The following is a 23,281-nucleotide window of genomic DNA, read 5'->3' on the forward strand; positions in this document are numbered from 1 at the left end:
TTATAGACAAAATGGGGATAACCCCATATAGAAATCCCTCTTTATCAGGCCATAAAATTTTTAGCTTTTATTCTTATTTATATTTAAAACTAGATGGTGGCCTGATTCTAACCATCGGGTATACTAGAATATGTATGTAGTTTAATTATGAAGATTTAAGAATAATGTGGCAGGAGATGACCCGCGGCAACCTTTGGGAGATCAGCGGCTAGCGCCGGAGATTTCCCGACTGTAGGGGTGGCGTGCATTGCATCGAATTCCGAGCCAATTCACGGACGGACTGTGCCTGTCGCTGATTGGTTGCGGACAGTCGGGCGCAACCAATCAGCGACGCGGGATTCACGGCTGGACTGTGCCTATCGCTGATTGGTCGCGGCCGGCCGCAACCAATCAGCGACGCGGGATTTCCGTTACAAACAGAGACAGACAGAATTAGATGATTATACAGTAGATGCATAGAGGCTGTTAAAATATTGCCCCGATCGGCCTGTATCATTCTGTTTAAAGTAGCCACTTGTATAATCATATGAAGACACCCCGGTATGCCACCATTAATGGCTGAAAGGGACAATTGTTTATTATAGCATGCGTTCTCCATGTGTCACCGCATGTGGGGTGTTATCAGGGAATTGGAGACTGGCATATAAACAAAGAATAAAAGGCATGTTAGGTGATAGAGAGGAATTTCTATATGAGGTTCTCCCCCTTTGGTCAATAATCAATTGTCTTCCTTGAAGGCCATTTTTGACCTCCTTTTTGTTTTGCGGCCATCGTCCTGTAAACAGCCATCTTCAGATCAACCCACAGTTTTTCATTTGGATTAAGGTCTAGGCCCTGACTGGACCAGTCCAAAACTTGGATCTTCTTCTGGTGAACACATTCTTTTGTTGATTTAGAGGTATATTTAGGCTGGAGTCACAGATAGTGACTCAACAGCGATCCTGACAACGATATCAATGTGTCAGGATCGCTGGTGAATCGCTATGTGATCGCTGGTGAGCTGTCAAACAGACAGCTTCACAAGCGATCAGAACACCGATGCCCGGCATCGCTGTTCACGTTAGTAACCAGCGCGCTGATGCAGGAAGCTGGTAACTAACGTACACATCGGGTATCCAAAGGACGTCAGTCCCTAGATACCCGATGTGTACGTTAGTTACCAGCTCCCTGCATCAGCGCGCTGGTTACTAATGTACACATTGGGTATCTAAGTGTACATTAGTTACCAGCAGATCGCTGGTCTCCCGCCTGTCACACGCAGCGATGTGTGGTGGCCAGCGGGAGACCAGCGACCGAAAAAAGTCCTGGCCTTTCCTGCAGCGATACCGGCAGAGGGGCTGATCGCTGTCACACAGAGCGATCTCGCTGGTGAGATCGCTGTTGTGTCACAAAAATTGTGACTCAGCAGCGATCTCGCTAGCGAGATCGCTATGTGTGACGGGGCCTTTAGAGTCGTTGTGGTGTTGAAATGAGAGATTCCTCTTTTTCTTTTTAACAGAGGCCTGAAGGTTCTGTATCAAAATTAACTGATATTTTGAACTGCTCATAATTCCTTCCCCCTTGATTGAAGACCCAGTTCCAGCTGCTGACAAACAGCGCCAAAGCCTCGATCATGCTTCTCTATGGGTACAGACTTCTTTTGGCAATATGCAGTGTTGCATTTGTGCCACATAAACTTTTGACATTATGGCCAAAAAGTTCAATCTTGGTCTCATCAAATCAAAATTGGCAAAAATATAACTGGGCTTGGACGCTTATTTGTAAGAAAAGGCTTCCATCTGCCCAGCCCACAGGCCAGACATGAAGAATACAGGAGATTGTTGTTACGTGCAAGACAAAACCAATACTTTCCTGAAATTCCTCCAACACATTTAATGTTGTTGTAAGCCTCTTGGTAGCCTCCTTGAATAATTTTATTCTTGTACTTTCATCAATTTTTGATGAACATCCAGTTCTAAGTAATGTCACTGTTGTGCCAAACGTAAATCATTTTTTGATGACCGTCTTTACAGTGTTCAATGATATATCTAGTGCCTTGGAATAACATTTTGTGCCCTTCTCCTGACTAATAACTTTAACCCCTTAACGATCGCCAATACGCCTTTTAACAGCGGCAGTTAAGGGTATTTAAACCACAGTGCCGCTTTTTAACGGCGCTGAGGAATAATTGTATAGTGCCCCCCCCCCGAGTCAAAACTCTTGTTTCTTAATGGATTTGTATCGATTATAGGTGACATTAAAGGAGAAAGAAATTCTAAATTATGATTTTCTTACATGAGAAAAAAAAATATTTTAACAGGGGCTTGTAGACCTTTTTACATTTATTTTACACTCTTATAATGCCATTAATTTGACAGCGCTTTACACACATCAGCTTCCTTGCAGATATAAATCTGTCAGATTGCAAGGACATCGCCTGGGTACAGCAATCTTCACCTCAATCCATAGTTTTTCTTATGGCTTCCAGTCTGAGCTCTAGCTGGGCCATTGCAAAACTTTGATCTTCTTGTGAAGCCATTTTTTTTTTCATTTGGAGGCATTGTTGTATCCTCTTTATATGCTGTATAGCCTGCCATGCTCTTGGCAAATAGTGGGACCCCGGTCCCTGAGTATGAAGCTTTGTAACTAATATATGATGAACTGTGATTCATCGGTATTGACAGTGTTTAATTACTGGTGATCGAGTGGGTGGATAATGTGCATCTGGTGAGCCAGATCAAAAAATGCAATGTGTTTTCATATATGGCTTTTCGAACTTTCAGCACAACAACCCATGCGCTGGATGAATGCGAACAAACCCATTGCAAACTATGGGATCAGTTCTTGAATCCATTTTCCGCCTGCCTGGCCAAAGACAGTATGTGGGAACAAGGCCTTACACATGCATAGTAGCTCATCAGTACGGATGATGTTATCAGGTGCCCCATTTAAGTCAAAGGGATTGACCTGCCATTAATATTTGATAAGTCAAAGTCTGGATCCCTCCAAATAGCAGAGTAAAGTTGAACTTTGCAAGGAGGCAAGACTTCAATGTTTGTGTCCACAAAATGCATCTTGAATTACACACCATATTTAAGCATTTAAACATTGAATAAAAAAACCAACAGAATTACAGGGAATGTTGTGATGTTGTTACCTTTAGGCTGATGATTGAGTAGATCCTTATATGACATCTCATATTGTATGACTTCAGACATCTGTCTTTTTACAGACCATGATCTGATGGAATCAGATTGAAGCAAAGGTGAAGCTTTCACCCAAAGCAATGTATGTTATCATCTCCACTTATAGTGCGGAGGTGCTTAATTATACAATTGTATCAAAAAGATATCAGCTTAGATATATTTTAACTCAATTAGCCAACAAAGCACTTTGGAGATCTGTAGATATCTGTGCTTGAAGTGGTGAAACCATAAACTACTATTGGAATCCAAAGAAGAACGGAGTAAATATCGCTCCTGCCTGAAACACAAATCAAGATCTACCTTCACATTTGTACCTCTTGTGAATAACCTTATTTTACTTTGTGGTAACAGATACAATGCAGTCAGATGAAGAAGATGGAATAGTTGTTTTAGCTGAATTAATAATGCATGTTTGTGATTCTTAATTACTGTGGAACAAAGGAGTGGAAAATACACAGGACTTCTGAACATTCGTCTGGAGGGTAACGCACCCACACTTGTCTTCTGTTTTCTTCTCATTTGGTCATCAATAAGGGTGTTGTAATTTTTGCCATGAATCTGTCGGCTGATCCTCCTCTTTTCTTTCACTACACAAAGCGCACTGTGAGAGGATGTTTTTTTGCATATTCCTCCCCTTTTCTCTGAGATATTGTTGCTGACCAACTTTAAAACACTACAGTATTTAGGATCCCTGCGGTGCCATTTTAAGTACTTGGACCTGCAAAGTGCCCCAAGCCATAACTACCTGAATTGCTTTTAATTACACAATATAGCTGCATCATCTTACTTCAGATTCTTTTTGATTGATGCTGTAAAGCAATTGTAACCGCGGATGATGGGATTAAGTGCTCTTCAAGCGACTTTAGCTTCTTGTCTGAACAAAGGAAGAGAAGAGAACACTCGGTCTCCTTTTTGAACAAGCTGTTTTTTTTTTCACGTGCTATATAAAGAAATACAATTAACAAACATTACCCGCAGAGGGAAATTGAAATGTACATTCAGACGAGAACTGCTCTTGACTGCAATTAGACATATATGATCCAAGCTATTTGGGCCATTCATTAGTGCTAATTGTTTGAGAAACAAGCCTAGAGAAGAAGCGATTAAAATTAAGACCATAACTGTGGTTATTAGCATGTGTGATAAAATGTATGATCTGCAGCTGGAGCGGCTCATCAGATGGTGGATTTTAGCCACACGCTTGGTCCATCCTCTGTTGGGAGATCTCAGTGTTTGCACAAGACCTGCTGGTGTTTGTTATAAACAACTTGTATCTTTTTTCTTAATGAGATGCCTCTATTGTGTGAATCCCGGTGCTTTGTAATTTCTTTGTTGTTCTCTTGCTGTGCTTTCCTTTGTTCTGGTACATTACATTGTCATATATGCATTGTAGAAATTCTATTTATTTAATTTTTTTTTTCAATTCAACTGTAAACATATGCCAGCCATTATGTGTGTATGTGTACATATATATATATATATTGGTAATGGAGCCAAGAGAATTGGTAGATAGAGGACAAGTCAAACAGTTTTATCAATATTGAACACTGACTGTGATTTTTGGACTATACATGTATAAAATGCCCATGTCCAAATGTTTAGGTGATAAAAATGCTTCAGCACTTTCCTATTCCCTCCAATATTCCTTTTCCTGTTATTCTTTTAATAATTAAAATTTTATTATAATTTAAACAACTTTTTAAAATGAATTGCTAGGGTTAACCGTATTTCTTAAGCTTTTCTAATGGAAGCTTTATTCAAGGCATTTAATGGAGACATTTGCTTGCCACTCGAATGTAGAATTCTTTGTGCATGATTCATGCTGTAGGGATTTTTTTTTTTCGTTTTTTAAATTTTTTTTTAATTTCCACCATTCAGTAGAATATATTTTAGACTGTTGTAAAACATTGTTAAAAGATGGCTTTCCTGTTGTAAATGGTGTGTATTGTGTATTTTCCATTACTGTCATGTAGTTGTTTCAGCTTTCTGGTATTATTCTAACACTGCTGCTTTTAGGCAGCATAATGATCAGTTAATAAATCTTAAACATCTTTTTTCCACATTTTACTATTGTCCCATCAGTTATGTAGCACTTCCAATGTTTATTATGTATGTATCATACTAGCAGCTATGATCTGTATGGTACATTGGGAGCCAATTTGTGCTTCACAGAAAAAAGACCTTGGACCAGGCTAGACTAAAACCTGTTTACACAAGCAGATAATTGGTAAAATCTCAAGGCAAACGAGTGAGTGTGTGCGATAATCGCCGAATATAAAAAATAGTAAAGAGATTGAACTAATCACAATAAATCGTTTGTAGATCACCTGACTATGTTTATTCAATTTTTTTAAAAAGTCATAGTTGTGGTATGTCAACGAGAATATGGGGATCAATAGTTGACGTGCAAATGATGAGTTTAGAAAAATTATTAAGATGACACCGTTGTATGTAAATGCTTGTCTATAATAGCTAGTAGGTCACTTGTAGAGCTCGTGTTGGCGATTGTGTGTTTAAAATGGGTCTTGATTATATCTTCTCTGCATATGTAACTTTAATTACTTCCATGGTACTTTACGGAATTCACACTAATCTTCCAAAATTCGTTCCCAATGTTTAACCATTGCTTTATAGTACATATACCGTGGTGCATATAAAAAATGAACCTGATCAAAGTAATATGCAAACAATCTTGTACGAACAATTGTGAAGATATCCTCTTCTGTCAAGATCTTCAAAGTTTTACCTTTTGCTATGGAGCTCTAGAAAACTTTGACACCTTCTAATGTCATCACTGCAGATCTCACAGGGGGTAAACCTCCATTTCTAGTGTCCTGAAGGTTAAATCAGGTTAGTTGTAAAATTAATCTTTTGCATATTCATGATTTGACAAGCAAATGGGATGTTCTGTATCAATACTAAGCAAATCGGCAATTCTGGGTCATAGGAAACTATGTGAATCTGACAGTGTGAAATTTAGTTCCCAGAATCCTATACAAACCAGTTAATAAATAATAATGTATATTTATCTCTATTGCTTATGCAGTGCCTACATATTCCACAGCTCTTTTAGGCTAGGTTCACATTTGCGAATGGCCAGCTGCGTAGATCTGCGGACTTCCTCCGTGAAGCTCTGCCCACTGCCGCACCTCCTCCGGTCAGCTCCGCCTACTTCCGCATACTTCTGCATGCGGCCTGTGTACCCTATCTTTAACATTGTGTACACAGGTCATGCGGATGCCTCCGCATGCATCGTGTGACGACTCCTGGAGTGGACCCTCTGGGTCGTGGCACCAACCCTCCCAGGGCGAGCTGGCCTAGTGAGGACCACCCCCTATACAGGGAGTGTCAGGAGCAAGCCCCAGGGGATGAGGTACCACGACTGCTGGCACCAGGCGGCCGGCTCACAGGAGACACTGGTGAGTTTGTCTGATGGAAGGTATAGGATACTAGGGAACCCCAGAGGTGTACACGGAAGTGCGCTATCTTACTGGATAGTGCAAGACGGGTACACGTGAGCACGTATGGCGTGTAGCGAATAGTACGTCCGGAGGTGAGCAAAGCAGGACGCGTGCAAGGAGCACGACAGAGTACTGAATTGAGCAGCAGTTGTGCCAGGAGGTGTAACAGAGCACAGGGACAGAGTGAGTGCCAGGAGGCATGACTGAGCAAGAGACAGAGCACAGGATCAGAGAGTGTGCCAGGAGGCACAACTGAGCATGAAGCAAAGTGAAGATTCAGAGCGTGTGCCAGGAGACACAATAGAGTACAAGGCAGAGTACAGGACCTGAATACGGCGCACAGCCAGGCAGGGACACAGCAGACCAATCCAGGAAGCACAACAATAATCAGGCACCTCCCATAGGGAGAGGTAGCCTGATATAGCACATGACCACTACAGCTTCCGCGTCAGGTCCTCTAGCCTGATAGCACATGACCACTACAGCCTCCAGGTCAGGTCCTCCTTTACCATAGAGAGGACCGACCTGGAGACTGAACTGACAGGAGAGCGCAAGCGCAAACACGACATGGAGGAGGTGGAAACCTGGGTACGAGAAGTGCACGTGCGCACCCGACGGGACCCCCGGAGCGGCCGCGGCTCCGGAAAAAATTACATCGGTACCCAATTCCTGCCTCCTGGTGAGCGCGGCGTGACACATCGTTTTGATGATGCGGCGACTGCATCAACTTCCAACATGTTGCGTTCGACGCGGGTTGCCACATCGTCAAAACTACGCATGCGGAGGCATCCGCACACATCTGCAAGACCTGTGTACCCAATGTTAAATATAGGGTATGCAGACGTAGATGGAGCTGACCGGAGGAAGTGCGGCAGTGGGCGGAGCTTCACGGAGAAAGTCTGCAGCCCTCCGCAGCTCTGACGAGCGCAAATGTGAAGCCAGCCTTACAGATATGTCATCACTTAGTCTGCAGCTCACAAGCAATATTCCAAAATATGTTATGTGTGTTCTTGGGATTTCCTCCCAAATTCCATTCTTCACCCAGATGATGTCTTTGATCAGAATTGAGTCGAGAACCCCATTGCTACAATGCAATGCAAACCACAGACCCAAATAATAACTCAGGATTTTATTTAACATTGCTTATGTAAAGAAATAACTGATCCATTTGATCAATTTCCCATTAACCCTGATGAATAGCATTTGTCCTCATATGGCACATCATGCAATAATATTATGTGAAGTACCAGCACAGTTGCTGTTCCAAAGCTTCATAATTAATCGGCCATAAATCTGGAGATCCGCAGGGTAAGATGTTTGAAAATACCATTTTGCAAAATTGCTAATTAAATATTCAATGGCTGATTTATATTTTGCAATTTCTACATCTAATTTAAGAGCAGTATAGTTTCTGCAATATATGTCTTAGCTGTGCTTCTGAGTGCCATCGAACAGCATCTTTCAGTACATCAGGACATTGATTTATTCTGTAGCATTTGGACTCAACCTCAGCTTAGCAAGATATCATGTGCAAATGCTGACAAGTAATATGTCCCTTACCGTGTACTCTGCTTGACTCCAAATTTATCAAGTTTCAGTGGCTTACTATAAGCATACTATTGGGTATTTTAATGGGTTTACAGGGAAGCGTATTTTTGCAAGGCTGAGAAGTTGGCTATTAGTCAACTTTATTTCTGGCTAGATTTATCAAATCTGCAATGTCTTGAATATGCAGTCTCCTGTTGTCTCTCTTATTTGTTCTGTATGAATCTTATATCTAGGAGAAGTAACTGGAACATTAGGATAAAGCTACAAGATACATTTCCAGAGATTTTCCACACTGCCATGATTACCTGTATTGATAGCTAAATGTTCTAAGTGAAAAAATTATGTACAATTTAGGCAGCAACTAAGTAGGGAATAACTTGTGCCACTATTGGTAGTTGCAATTTAATGGTAAGGCCTGGTAATATCCTTTACATGTAAATACATAGTACTTTTTATTTTAATTTATTTTTACAGAAGAATATATATATTAATTTAGTAATATTTTTACCACTATGCACACCAGAAACAATACTTTTATAGTAAAATTAAGCATAGAATAAAAGGAAATATTAAAGCCACTAAAACCATTTGTCAAGGGATGAGGAAGAATGTTTTGATTAAATTGTAATAACCAGTTTGATTCTGTGAGGTCTATAGACCTGACAGATGGCAGCTTTTGCATTTCACAGCACCAGGGAACTGCGACTTAACAGGAAATAGAATTGATCAATAATACTTAAAAAGAGTAGCTCCAGGTCTCCATGTTTAGAAAAGGAACAAGAAAAACACAAGAAACTACTTATTTGTCAAGGAATTTTAACTTGTATTGTGGGTTTTATTTTCAGGATCATATTATTAACCTACAAACAGAGCCAAGACCTTACAATATTATACCCACAGGGGTCAAATAATACATAACCCACTAGCTAGGAAAGAATATATATGACTATGGTGGTGTAGCAAATTGTACTTTTATTCCAGTATTAAGAAAGACACAAAATCAAGGTAAAATAGATATAAGAACAACCAAAAATGCTAGTGACTTGTAGACATGTAGAATAGTTAATGCTGCAATGTATGTACACAAAAGTATATTAGGCCAGGTTTATACTGCGTTAAAGCAGCCCGTTCAACGCATAGCGTTGACGGGCTGCGTTAACGCTATAGCATAACGCGATCGCGGTATGCTATACCACTAGCGCAGATAATTCATCTGCACTAGCAGTGACGGAGCCTCAGACGCTGCAGCCCGCGTCCGAGGCTCCATCACTGAATGACGGCACATCGCTAGCGCATGCTGATTATGGCTTGCATTGGCAATGCGCCCGCTAATTGGGGTTAATGGCAGCGTTAACGGACAGCGTTACACCGCGTTATGCCACGGTGTAAAGCAGTCCATCTAACGGACTGCCATAACGCAGTATGAACCCGGCCTTACTTTTACAAAAAAGGTTACATCCAGTTGGATATATGATTTACTTAAATTACTGAACCAATTATTTCTTAGTGTGATGAGTATGTATTCAAAACACCACATCGAACCTCAATGTGCTTTAGTCGAGGTTCACATTAATACAGTGCTCTCCACCGAGCACTACATCAGGGTTTCTGTTGGGATGCCCGAATAACTGTAATCCTTTGGGAGCTCAGACAGCGTCATTGACTTAAGTGAAGCCGATGGAGTCACTGTGGATACTGACTGGCCTCCATGCTGGAAGTATTAGTCTTTTTCAGATGTGCACAAAATTGTGGCAAACAAATACATTGGAAAGTAGGAATATCCCTTTAATTATTTGAGCCTAGCTGACAGTTGCAAGTAGAGTAGTCTCCTATGCCTGACAATACAGATGAGTTAAATTCTGAATTTCATTTGGAAACAAACAACAGATTACGTCATATATACAGATGTGTGAAAGTATTTGCCCCTTCCTGATTTCCTATTCTTTTGCATGTTTGTCACACTTAAATGTTTCAAATCACCAAGCAAATTTAAATATTAGAAAAGGATAACACAGGTAAACACAAAATGAAGTTTTTGCATGAAGGCATTTATTAGGGGAAAAGGAAATTCAAGCCTACAGGGCCCTGTGTAAAAAAGTAATTGTTCCCCTCCCTTAAAACAAATTAGCTGTGTTTTATAACATCTTTTGTGAAGCGGAGCTTAAATTCCCTAGCCATATGCAGGCCTGATTACTGCCACTCCTGTTCTCAATCACGAAATCACTTAAATAGGACCTGCCTGACAAGATGAAGCAGACCAAGCGAACCTCAAAAGCTAGACATCATGCCGCGATACAAAGAAATTCTCTAATAAATGAGAAACAAAGTAATTGAGATCTATCAGTCTGGAAAAGATTATATAGCCATTTCTCAAGCTTTGAGACTCCAGCGAACTACAGTGAGAGCCATTACCCACAAATGATGAAAACAAGGAACAGTGGTAAACCTTCCCAAGAGTGGCCGGCCAACCAAAATTACCCGAACAGTGCAGTGACAAATCACCCAAGAGGTCACAAAAGACCCCACAACAACATCCAAAAAATTGCAGGCCCCGCTTGCCTCAGTTAAGGTCAGTGTTCATGACTCCAAAATAAGAAAGAGATTGGGCAAAAATGGTCTGCACAGCCGAGTTCCAAGATGAAAACCACCGCTAAGCATTAAAAACATAAAGGATCATCTCAGTCTTGCCAAAAAAACATCTTGATGATCCCCAAGACTTTGGGGAGAATACTCTGTGGATTGACGGGAAAAAGTTGAACTTTTTTGGAAAGTGTATGTCCCATTTCATCTGGTGTAGAAGTAACACAGCACTTCAGAAAAGGAACCTAATACCAACAGTTAAATATGGTGGTCATAGTGTGATGGTCTGGGGCTGTTTTGGTGCTTCAGGACCTGGAAGACTTGCTGTGGTAAATGGAACCATGAATTATGTTGTCCAACAAAAAATCCAGAAGGAGAATGTAATCTGTTCATAATCTCAAGCTGAAGCTCCTTTGGGTTATGCAGCGCAGCAATGATCCAAAACACACCAGCAAGTCCACCTCTGAATGTCTTAAGAAAAAATGAAGACTTTGGATTGGTCTAGACAAAATCCTGGTATTAATCCAATTGAAATGCTGTGGCATGACCTTAAAAGGGGGTGGTTCATGCTCAGAAACCCTCCAATGTGGCTGAAATACAGCAAAGATGAGTAGGCCTAAATTCCTCTACAGCATTGTAAAAGACTCATTGCCAGTTAGCAGCAACAACTGCAATCAAGCATTTGCGATAAGGATGGCTCAACCAGTTATTAGGTTTAGTGGGAAATCACTGTTTCACACAGGGCCCTGTAGGTTTGGTTTTCTTTTTCCCTTAATAATAAAGACCTTCATTTAAAAACTGCATTTTGTGTTTACTCATGTTATCTTTGTCTAATATTTAAATTTGTTTGGTGATCTGAAACATTTAAGTTGACTAACATGCATAAGATTAGGAAATCAGGAAAGGGGCAAATGTTTTTTCACACAACTGTATGTAGGAAAAAAAATAAATGAGTGCAGAATAACTAGTCGATTATCTCCACAATTACCCAACTGTTAGGTAGGTTAAACTGAGAAACGTTGTTGAAAAAAAAAACAACTATTGGCCAACATTTCTATCCCTGCTTACTCCCTTACAAGCTTATTACCATCCCTATTGCAATTTAAAGGGGTTGTCCACTACTCGGACAACCCCTTCTCAGTTCTCGTGTTTTCCCTTTGCAAAATAACAACATATATACTCGACTTCGGTACTGTTCCAGCAGTGTCAAGTGTTGCTCTCCCAGGGTTCACGTAAACCTAATGAAGAGGCCCTGCATGACCTCGAAACGCGTTGACTTTTAAAACTGTTTAAATGTTTTAACTTCACCGATATTGTGATATCAGCAGTGCATGAGTGATACCTCCATCTCTCTGTATCCATGGTTATCATCTTTGACTGGTATCTGCGCAAAAGCAGTTATAAAACCCGTTTTGTGTTGCAATTCAGCAACCTAGCAGCACGGTGGCTCAGTGGATAGCACTGCAGCCTTGCAGCGCTTGAGTCCTGGGTTCGAGTCCCACCAAGGACAACATCTGCAAGGAGTTTGTATGTTCTCCCCTTGTTTGCGTGAGTTTCCTCCGGGTACTCCGGTTTCCTCTCACATTCCAAAGACATACTGACAGGGAATTTATATTTGTGAGCCTCATCGGGGAGAGTGATGATAATGTGTGCAAACTGTAAAGCCCTGCGGAATAGGTTAGCGCTATATAAAAATAAAGATTATTATTATTACTAGCAAAGTGAGTGTATTCTCTCCTTTACCTGACACCCCTTAGTGATCGGATAAGACCCTTTGCCCTTTTTCTTTCCCAGTTTCTTTCCGGATGGTGTGATGCCTTTTGCGCTTTTTGTAAAGAAAAAGTGGTGTTCACCATTGTACCCAATGTTATTTATATGCACTATTGTTTTACTTGTTTACTTACAGAAGGTTTTTTTTTTTTCATTTTGTTTCTGTCTTGGGTTTTGACTAGAGGGAAACGATAATTGAGAAGGGGTTGTCTGAGGAGTGGATAACCCATTTAACAGCATATTGGTGGTAAAATTGAACACTATAATCTTTATTTTTATATAGCGCTAACATATTCCGCAGCGCTTTACAGTTTGCACACATTTTCATCACTGTCCCCGATGGGGCTCACAATCTACATTCCCTAACACTCTACTGATATATTATTTTTATTAACAGCATTATATTAGTGAGAGGCAGATTTGTATGAGCATTATATAGGCTACTATATTGATAATTTAGATATTATTGAAGGACAAAGGCATTGAACACATTCTTTTTAGATGCCATTGCTTGGTTAGTGATTGCCCTCAACAAACATAGGTCCTTTACTTTCAATTTATATAGCCAATATGTTTTTTTCTTAATGCAGAATTTGAGAAGCCTGATTCTCAATCCATGTGACAAAAAAGAGTTTGGGGTTTTCAATATCCTGCTGAGGTCTATCACTTTGTATAAAAGAGTTATGGTTCTGAATAACATAGCCTCAGGGTGGGCACAATATGACTTCTGGAACAGACCATAGAATATAATTTTATCTTTGACTACATATCTAAGTTATATAGGGTATGTAGTTTTTCTGCCTCTTTCTTACTTTCGCTCTAATAAATACTTTACTATAAATAATATTGTGTATATGACCTGATCTTGCCACTATAAACATGCTCTCAGTCTGCTCGATGCTTTGGGCAATTTGACCTGATTTTAGCATCGCTCGTTTGGCTTACTTATAATATACACTCACTGGCCACTTTATTAGGTACACCTGTCCAACTGTGTGTTAAGACTTAATTTCTAATCTGCCAATCACATGGCGGCAACTCAGTGCATTTAGGCATGTAGACATGGTCAAGACAATCTCCTGCAGTTCAAACCGAGCATCAGTATGGGGAAGAAAGGTGATTTGAGTGCCTTTGAACGTGGCATGATTGTTGGTGCCAGAAGGGCTGGTCTGAGTATTTCAGAAACTGCTGATCTACTGGGATTTTCACGCACAACCATCTCTAGGGTTTACAGAGAATGGTCCGAAAAAGAAAAAAAATCCAGTGAGCGGCAGTTCTGTGGCCGGAAATGGCTTGTTGATGCCAGAGGTCAGAGGAGAATGGGCAGACTGGTTCGAGCTGATAGAAAGGCAACAGTGACTCAAATTGCCACCCGTTACAACCAAGGTAGGCAGAAGAGCATCTCTGAACGCACAGTGCGTCGAACTTTGAGGCAGATGGGCTACAGCAGCAGAAGACCACACCGGGCACCACTCCTCTCAGCTAAGAACAGGAAACAGGCTACAATTTGCACAAGCTCATCGAAATTGGACAGTAGAAGATTGGAAAAACGTTGCCTGGTCTGATGAGTCTCGATTTCTGCTGCGACATTCGGATGGTAGGGTCAGAATTTGGCGTAAACAACATGAAAGCATGGATCCATCCTGCCTTGTATCAACGGTTCAGGCTGGTGGTGGTGGTGTCATGGTGTGGGGAATTTTTTCTTGGCACTCTTTGGGCCCCTTGGTACCAATTGAGCATCGTTGCAACGCCACAGCCTACCTGAGTATTGTTGCTGACCATGTCCATCCCTTTATGACCACAATGTACCCAACATCTGATGGCTACTTTCAGCAGGATAATGCGCCATGTCATAAAGCTCGAATCATCTCAGATTGGTTTCTTGAACATGACAATGAGTTCACTGTACTCAAATGACCTCCTCAGTCACCAGATCTCAATCCAATAGAGCATCTTTGGGATGTGGTGGAACGGGAGATTCGCATCAGGGATGTGCAGCCGACAAATCTGCGCCAACTGTGTGATGCCATCATGTCAATATGGTCCAAAATCTCTGAGGAATGCTTCCAGCACCTTGTTGAATCTCTGCCACGAAGAATTGAGGCAGTTCTGAAGGCAAAAGGGGGTCCAACCCGTTACTAGCATGGTGTACCTAATAAAGTGGCCAGTGAGTGTATATTTCTTGTGTATTTAGTCATCTGATTAGTTGCCTTTATGCGTTTCTTTGAAAACAAATCAACTCTACGAGATTTGTCTATGAGAGTTAGTGTATGCTGTGAGTGACCTTAGGGGGCACCTGCTTTCTACCTGAGGCAATGGCGGACAATAAATTCATCCTTTCTGCTTTGGATCCCTTTAGTTATGGTTTTAGAGCTTGTTCAGATTAACCTTTAATGGTGCCTGAGGACATTATTTATCTCAAAGGGCTTTAAAGGCCTAATATGTATAGCTTGGTGTCAAGAAAGTTGGGTGTAAATGAAACTTTGAAATCCATTAAGCTAGTTTGGCAAAGTATACTTGTTTAAGAGAAAGTAAAATGCTAGAACAGAGGTTAGGCTTGTATCCTGCAGGGAGAGAGCCTGAAACATCTGGGAAAGATAAGGCTACCCTGGTAATGAAATAGGCCCCAGTTTATAGATGTCTGTGTATAAATGTAGACAGAGAAAATTGGCAGACTAATTGCTTTTATCTACGTGGCGTTTGGCACTGCTGCTATAACTATGGCTTACTTTTATTCTCAGTCTTGATGCATTTAGGATTTCCCATGATTGCAAAATCCTAATTACAATGTCTAAGCACGATCAGTGCAGAAGAAGGTAAGTATTTAATTGTGTCTGTAAAATAATTAAAAGCAGTTGGTTATAAAAGCCTAATCTCTACTCCCGGATAAGGATTTCATTCGATGCCAGTGGTAACAATGACTAAAGAGTGTAAAAAAAAGTTATTTCACAATTAAAGTAGAATACAGGTGAAGTGTGCTCTGATGGATAATGAATACGTAGCTATATCACATGAACTAGAAAATATATATGATAATATACAGTGAAGGAAATAATTACTTGATCTCTTGCTGATTTTGCAAGTTTGCCCACTGACAAACACATGAACAGTCTATAATTTTTTTAACGTCTGACTGCTGTGCTTGCCAACAAGGGTTTTGCCACCAAGTATTAAGTCTTGTTTGCCAGAGGGATCAAATACTTACTTCTCACTGCAAAATGCAAAGAAATTTATATAATTTATACAATGTGATTTTCTGGATTTTATTTTTGATATTCTATCTCTCAATGTTAAAATTAACCTACCCTTAAAATTATAGACTGTTCATATCTTTGTTAGTGGGCAAACTTACAATATCAGCAAGGGATCAAATAATTATTTCCTTCACTGTACTTATGTTGTATTGATGAACATGTTTTGATATCGCTGACGGCAATAACAAAGTGCTTCATAGATCTTAACACGACCAGTACATTGAATCTTTATCAGGACATCTTTATTTCCCTGTCCACAGTCTATTAATTACCATATTTTTCAGACCATAAGATGCCCCGGACCATAAGAAGCACCTCAAATTTTGGGGTGGAAAATATCAGAAAAAAAGATTTTTATAAGATGGGGGTCCATCTTATTGTCCGAATTTAAGGTATCTTACCTGAGAGCCGGCAATTGTAGAGCGGGGTCACAGGAAGCATGGTTCCTTCCTCAGGAAGCCAGCAGCGGCAGAAGTAGGGAAATGCTGCAGTGCTGGGGTACGATACTGCAGGTCCAGTGACGGCAGGGAGGCAGAGCATCGAGCAGGGTCCCTGCCTCAGGATGTCGGTGGCTGCAGAAGTGGGGCAATGCTGCAGTCCCGGCGTGCAATGCTGCACATCCGGTGACGGCAGGGAGGCAGAGTATGGAGCAGGGTCCCTTCCTCAGGATGCCGGCTGCAAAAATGTGTTGACGCTGCGACCCGGTGTCCACAGTGAGCAGAGCAGAGTGCATCACTGGTTTCTTGGCGGCCATCTTCCTGAGGCCACACGTGCGCAGATTGAGATCTCGGCGGCCCTTGGCTTCAGGAAAGTGGATGCCAAGATCTCAATCTGCGCACATGAAGCCTCTGGCGGCCATTTTCCTGAAGCTGAGGGCTGCTGAGATCTCAATTTGCACACGCGCTGCCTCCAGCGACCCACGGCTTCAGGAAGATTGCAGCAGGGAAACCACTGAGCCTCAGCATCATCACACCTCTGCTGCCACCTGTTCCGCTGCTACACCACTGCCGCAACCCCCTTGTAAGCCTGCACTTGGACTATAAGATGCACCCCCTACTTTCCTGCCAAATTTTTTTGGGAAAAGGTGCATCTTATAGTCCAACAAATATGGTATATTTCTAATGCCTTTGTGCTCTAGTTTTCTTGTTACCCTAACATGAACACATACAGATACTTTGCTGCACACTAAACTGAAATGTAGCCTGTGTATATTGATATTTCAAATGAACATACCCCATATGTTCTCCACACTCAATAATACATCTGACTAAACAGTTATACATTAATATTAGTCTGAAGCTATTTACACAGAATGAATATTTAAACCCCTGGCAATTAGTGGTTTGTAAACATCTGTCATTAACATGAGAACATCTTCACTATCGGCGAGTAGTGAGGTTCCGCCTAGTGATTGATAGGCTACAGAACAATGCCTATTATACAGCTCTGGCAAAAAATAAGAGACCACTGCACAGTTTTATAAAAAATCAGCTTCTCTACATGTCTGACAGCCATTCCAGTGTCAGTTGAATTCCAACGAGAGTACACCTCATTCTACTTAATGTGCTTCTGATTAGGTGATCACCTGAACAAAATCTTAGTTAACGAAGGAAAGTATAAAAAACCCTGCTGTGGTGTTCACAATCCTCTAGCAATAGGACATACTGGATAGCAAAACAAGTGCTAGTAATATCGCAGAAGTAATAGGAATGAAAAAATAACTTTTAACCATGCCAAAGGAGTTGAAAAGAAAAGTCTTGAGTGAGGAAACGAAGGGCTCTATTCTGGCTTTACTAGCAGAGGGATACAGTGAGCATCATGTTGCTTCCATCCTTAAAATTCCTAAGACGGCAGTCCATTACAACAAGGTCAAGCAGCAGACATTTGGGACAACAAAGCTACAGACCGGCAGAGGACAAAAACGACTCTCCACTGACCGGGATGACCATCATCTTATTCAAATGTCACTCAGCAACTGCAGGATGACATCAAGTGACCTACAAAAGGAATAGGAAATGGTAGCTGGGGTAAAGTGCACGGCAGGAACAGTTTGTATCAGGCTCCTAGAGGCAACGCTCAAGTCATGTAAAGGTAGAAAAAAAACTTTCATCAATGAGAAGCAAAGGAGAGCAAGGCTGAAGTTTGCCAAAGGCCATAATGATTGGACCATAGAGGACTGAAGTAAGGTAATCTTCTCTGATGAGTCTAATTTTCAGCTTTGCCTAACACCTGGTCGTCTAATGGTTAGACGGAGACCTGGAGAGGCGTACAAGAATAAAAGAGCAATTAACATTTTACTCAAACATATACCTATAAAGAGAAAAATCAGACAAACTGAAAATTTTGCAGTGGTCCCTTAATTTTTGCCAGAGCTGTATTTGTTGCTACCAACAAAATGTGCTCAGTATTTGGGTACAATGACCTTGACAATGACCATGATTTTACATTATTTACATATGCAGACCCAGGCAAAGCACAGAAGATATGAATTCTTCAGTAATTGTCAGCACAGAGTTTATAGTTAATTTGATTAAAAAGTCACTGTTTAAAAAAAACTTTGCATAAATCAGTAATACAAGTACATTTAAGAGACTTTATAAGATATCCTGTCAGAGAATATATTTTCTTTCTTCACTTCCGAGCCACTTCTTCGTGTCCTCCTGCTGAACTCATGATCTGCTCTGAAAAAAAAATAATGCTCAATTTCTTCTTGGTCAAGGTGAGACAGACTGCCAACACAGCCAGATGTCAGATTTTGTCTCCTACTGTATGAAGAGGAGAGGGGTAATGAAAAGTAAAGAGCAGAGTGAGACAAGTAGAGGCAGACAAGACAGGCAGATATACTGCAGTTAGTGTGTGATGTAGCTTATCTCAAAGCTGGATTCACAGCCACCAAGCTGGATATTACTGTATAATCCTCTCCATGCTACTAATACAATTTCACAAAATATGCTAAACAAAACTAATCGTGAATACTTATTTCTGTGTACTGTGTATAGGAGACATCTTGGCAGCTGATCTCCATCCACTAGCTCAGAGATGAGTAAAAAATTTGCTATATATACTACAGAGGAGAAACTGGTGAAAAATACAGGATACAAGTCATGTAATGGTCAGAAATGGTGTTATTTCTCATGAACATACAACCGCTTATTCTGAAGAGTTACCTGTATTGCTAAGTATGTTTTACATTCACAAACTCACTGGTAAACAATACCGAAAGCTATAAATTGTATTATACATATACATATTTATATATATATCCATATATAATATTAATATCTATTAGCCAGATGAACTTATATTTGTTGCCTCATTGCTATGTAAGTGGTAAATTTTGTGTAGAGATACATGTACATACTTTAGTCATGATTGATTTTAGAATATATCCTAAATGTAAATTCTCATTCTTTTTATATATTTTTCCCCAAATACAGCTTGTCCTGTTTTAGTAGAAATTGTGTCCTCATATTGACATGCTAGAGAAATACACTCCTCAACATCAAAACTGCAACATTAAGAAGGATAAGTTGTGGAAGTATGGAAACCACAGGATTGACAGATGCACAAATAATATGGAAATAATGAATAAATGAAACAAAATTTCCAAAACATCTCAATTTATCCAGTATCGACTAGGAGCACCACTCACAGAAGTACATACACTTATGTGCCTTGGCATGCTATCAATCAGGTCATTAATAACTGGCTAAGGAATCTTCTGCAGCATGATAGCACTTGGGAATGAACTCATCAAAATCCATTGCTGCCTGCTCCCTTTGCAATTGCTGACCAATTATATCACAGATGTGCTCAATGGGAGATGTGTCCAAAGATGCTGCAGGCCATGGTAGTACAATTGGACCAGGCTGCTCACACTAGCGTGGGCAACATGTGGCCTATTGGTACCATGTTGAAAAGCAGCTCCTGGTACACTTTGGAGAAATGGCAGACTGGTTCATTCACTTCATCAATTTAACACCTGTCAGTGTAACTGTAATGAAGAGTAGAGGGTCCTGGCTAAAAGTACATTGTCACCCCAGTCCCGCACCATAATCCTGAGCTACCCACATGGCTTCCAGACAAAACTCTGGTTATCATTGCATCCAAGACAAAAGTGGGACTCATCACTGATGGGGAAAGTCATCTATTCTAGCTTCCCATGCTTCATTTCAGCCTAAAGTATCTATCCTGAGACCATATGGGCAATGCAATAAAGAGACCATCATGAGGAAATGTCACAGCGATCCTACTCCTGGGATTGTGATGTGGGGTGACATAATGTACGCTAGCTGGACTTTTCTAGTCTTCATTGCAAGTACACAGCTTAGCATTACATCGATTTGATCATGGAACCAGTGGTACGGCCATTTCTCTAAAGTGTCCCATGACCCGCTTTTCAACCCAGCAATGTCAGGCCACATGTTGCTCATGCTATTGTGAGCCTCCTGCTTGGCCTAAATGTGTTATCATGGCCTGCAGCATCTCCAACCTTCGAGCACATCTGTGACATCATTGGTCAGCAATTGCAAAGGAAAATACCAGAAGAGGAAAGTGATAATTTACGTGCCCAAGTGTATTCAGCATGGCAGAAAATTGCTCAGATAGGCTTTAATAACCTCATTGATAGCATGGCAACGTGTGTAAGTGATTCCATGATTTCCTTAACTCCACGACTTTTCCATCTTGGTGTTGCACATTCAATTTTGAGTGTGTATACTGCTAATATTTTTTTATTTCGAATTACTGACATTTTAGAAGATTTCTAAAAGTATAACACTTTGTAGTGATAATTATTGTAATTGTATGGATATGTAAAGCATGTTATTTAAAGTACCATATTTTTCATATTATAAGTTTGCTCCGGATTATAACATACACCCCAAATTTTGAGGACAAAAATAGGAAAAAATTTTTTTTAAATAAAATGGTGGTGCTTCTTATAATCCTTGTGTCTTATTGCTCACCGGGGGTGGTTGCTGCGATGAAGCGGGGTCCCAGGGTCACTAATGGAGGAGGCAGGAGTGGGATGATGCTGCTGGCCACAGGCTGGGATGAGGGGGTGTCCAATGTGCAGTGCGGTGCAGCGGGTGTCCGGTGCTGCGGGGGTGTCCTACACTGCAGGTGCCCTGCGGTGCTGCGGGTGTGTCCAGTGGTGCTGCGGGAGTCCCGGTGCTGCTGTGTGGAGCTCTGCTAACATTTTGTGAAAGGCCAGACCCCCTCTCCGCTCCATGGTTTCCTGTGCTGTGGACTCTGGGAAAATGGCAGCCAGGGGTGGCGCATGCGCAGATGGAGATCTTGGCATCAAGATCTCGGGAGAAAGAAATAGACATGTAAATTATCCGCAATAAACATACTCAGAGCAGGGTCAGGTGTAATATTGCTAATTGTGATTGATGGATCCTGTGTATAGAGGAGTTAACTGTGCCTCAGTTTATAAAGAAACTACTGCAAACACTTTAAAAAAAAAAAAATAGGAAAAAGGAATCTAAAAAAGCCTTAGTGGCTAGTGTGAAAATTAAGATGACAAATTTGTGGGTTTTTTTTTTAAACCTGTTATGACAGAAAGAAAAAAGTTTTGCCAATATTTGCTAAAATACATTTATTACAAAGCCAGATTTAAAGATTTAGTCTTCTCACGATAACTTCTCTTTAACAGAACAGATTGTCATAATCTGGATAATCAGAAAGACACATAAAATGTAAATTATAGAATTCTATGAGCTTAACTTTATGAAAAAAAATATTTTAGGAGAAATAAATATTGGGCTTTTAATATTAATAATGTAAATGACCTTCCTTGATTGTCATGTCTATTTTTCAATTTTCTTATTTATCATCTACATTTATAAATTTCTCATATTATTTCTTTTTTTTCAGAAACTCTTCGCTCCGTGCGCGTGGTTTCCCGAGGTTACTTAGAAACAATTGTTTATATTCTCAGATTCGAAATGCTCATAAGTATGTCCCTCGTAGAGCTGTACTTTATATACCTGGAAATGATGAAAGGAAAATACAAAAAATTGCCACTCTCACTGTGGACTGTGCAGTGTTAGACTGTGAAGATGGAGTAGCCATCAATAAAAAGGTAAGCAGATAATTATTATTTCTGTAGCAAAACCTTAGGCCGGGATCACCCTACCGTGTGTGATGCGAGAAACTTGCACGAGTCTGTCGCATCAACACTCAGCACTGCCGCCGGAACTCAGGACCGGATCTGCAGCTGCATGAGTTTCTCGCTTCACACACGGTAGTTTGATCCTGGCCTTAAGAAGATATCTTTAAGTTAAAGGGGTTGTCCGGGCTTTTCACATAATCTCAGTACATATCTGGGCTGCAGAATTATGACAATAAGTAATTTACTTTCTGTCACTAGTTTGCACGGTTTTCTAGATATTCTGAACAGAACGTCCAAGGGGGGGTGTTATGGCATTGAAATGAGAACTAGTTGTAACCTCCTACTCTACTCCAAACATGCCCTCTATAGCAACAACCCCACCCTCCATAGCTACAGGCCCTCCCCGTCCACATGAAGAAGCCCTCATCACACAGTAACGAATTCTTCCCTTCCAGCAGCCTCAGTGCAGAGAGCTGCTCCTCCCCCAGACACACACTGAACAGTTATCTATGGAAAGTGAAACTAGTGAGGAGTGAAAATCGTCCTGTATTCTGGGCCACTCCATGATTACAATACATAACTCATTATCAGTAATTCCTTCCCTCATTGTCCCAGGCTGCTGGCAGCAGTGAGAACAGACTGTGTGATGGGGGTCTGCAGCTTCTAATCTGCACAGGGGATGGCAGTCACTGATGTAATCTGTTGTGTGACAAAGCCTCTGCTGTGTGAATGAGACAGCTCTGTGTCACTGATGTCTTCACACAGCAGCAGATTTGGTGCAGTGTATGTGTGAGCACTGTGTCTCTAATGACACAAATACTGATGGGAGCAGCCTGTCCAATCAGCAGCTGTAACAGTGTGAAGTGTTGGGGGGTGTATGTATGTATGTATTGTGCTACTTTCACAAATACAGGATCACTGCTGTGTTCTTTCCAATGCTGGAATGATGATAAAGATGAGTGCTGGTGCATTTTACTGCCAGCCAATGAGTGGGCAGTGGGTGGTGCAGGTCACTGGAGCTTGCTGGGAGTTTGGTGGAGCTTCACACATACACTGCACCAAATCTGCTGCTGTGTGAAGACATCAGTGACACAGAGCTGTCTCATTCACACAGCAGAGGCTTTGTCACACAACATATTACATCAGTGACTGCCATCCCCTGTGCAGATTAGAAGCTGCAGACCCCCATCACTGGCCATCACACAGTCTGTTCTCACTGCTGCCAGCAGCCTGGGACAGTGAGGGAAGGAATTACTGATAATGAGTTATGTATTGTAATCATGGAGTGGCCCAGAATACAGGACGATTTTCACTCCTCACTAGTTTCACTTTCCATAGATAACTGTTCAGTGTGTGTCTGGGGGA

At 41.0% G+C, this 23,281-nt stretch overlaps 1 protein-coding gene across 1 annotated transcript in view; it reads left to right on the forward strand.

Moving 5' to 3' along the window:
- Positions 1–23,281, forward strand: part of CLYBL (citramalyl-CoA lyase) — a 475,215-nt gene that overhangs the window by 205,169 nt on the left and 246,765 nt on the right. The window contains 1 exon segment of the mRNA XM_073569499.1: positions 21,679–21,886. Within this exon segment, the coding sequence (XP_073425600.1) occupies positions 21,679–21,886 (208 nt within the window).

The sequence above is a fragment of the Dendrobates tinctorius genome, unplaced genomic scaffold (assembly GCF_039654945.1).
Source record: "Dendrobates tinctorius isolate UK_male_01 unplaced genomic scaffold, ASM3965494v1 ptg000026l, whole genome shotgun sequence".
Lineage (NCBI taxonomy): Eukaryota > Metazoa > Chordata > Amphibia > Anura > Dendrobatidae > Dendrobates > Dendrobates tinctorius.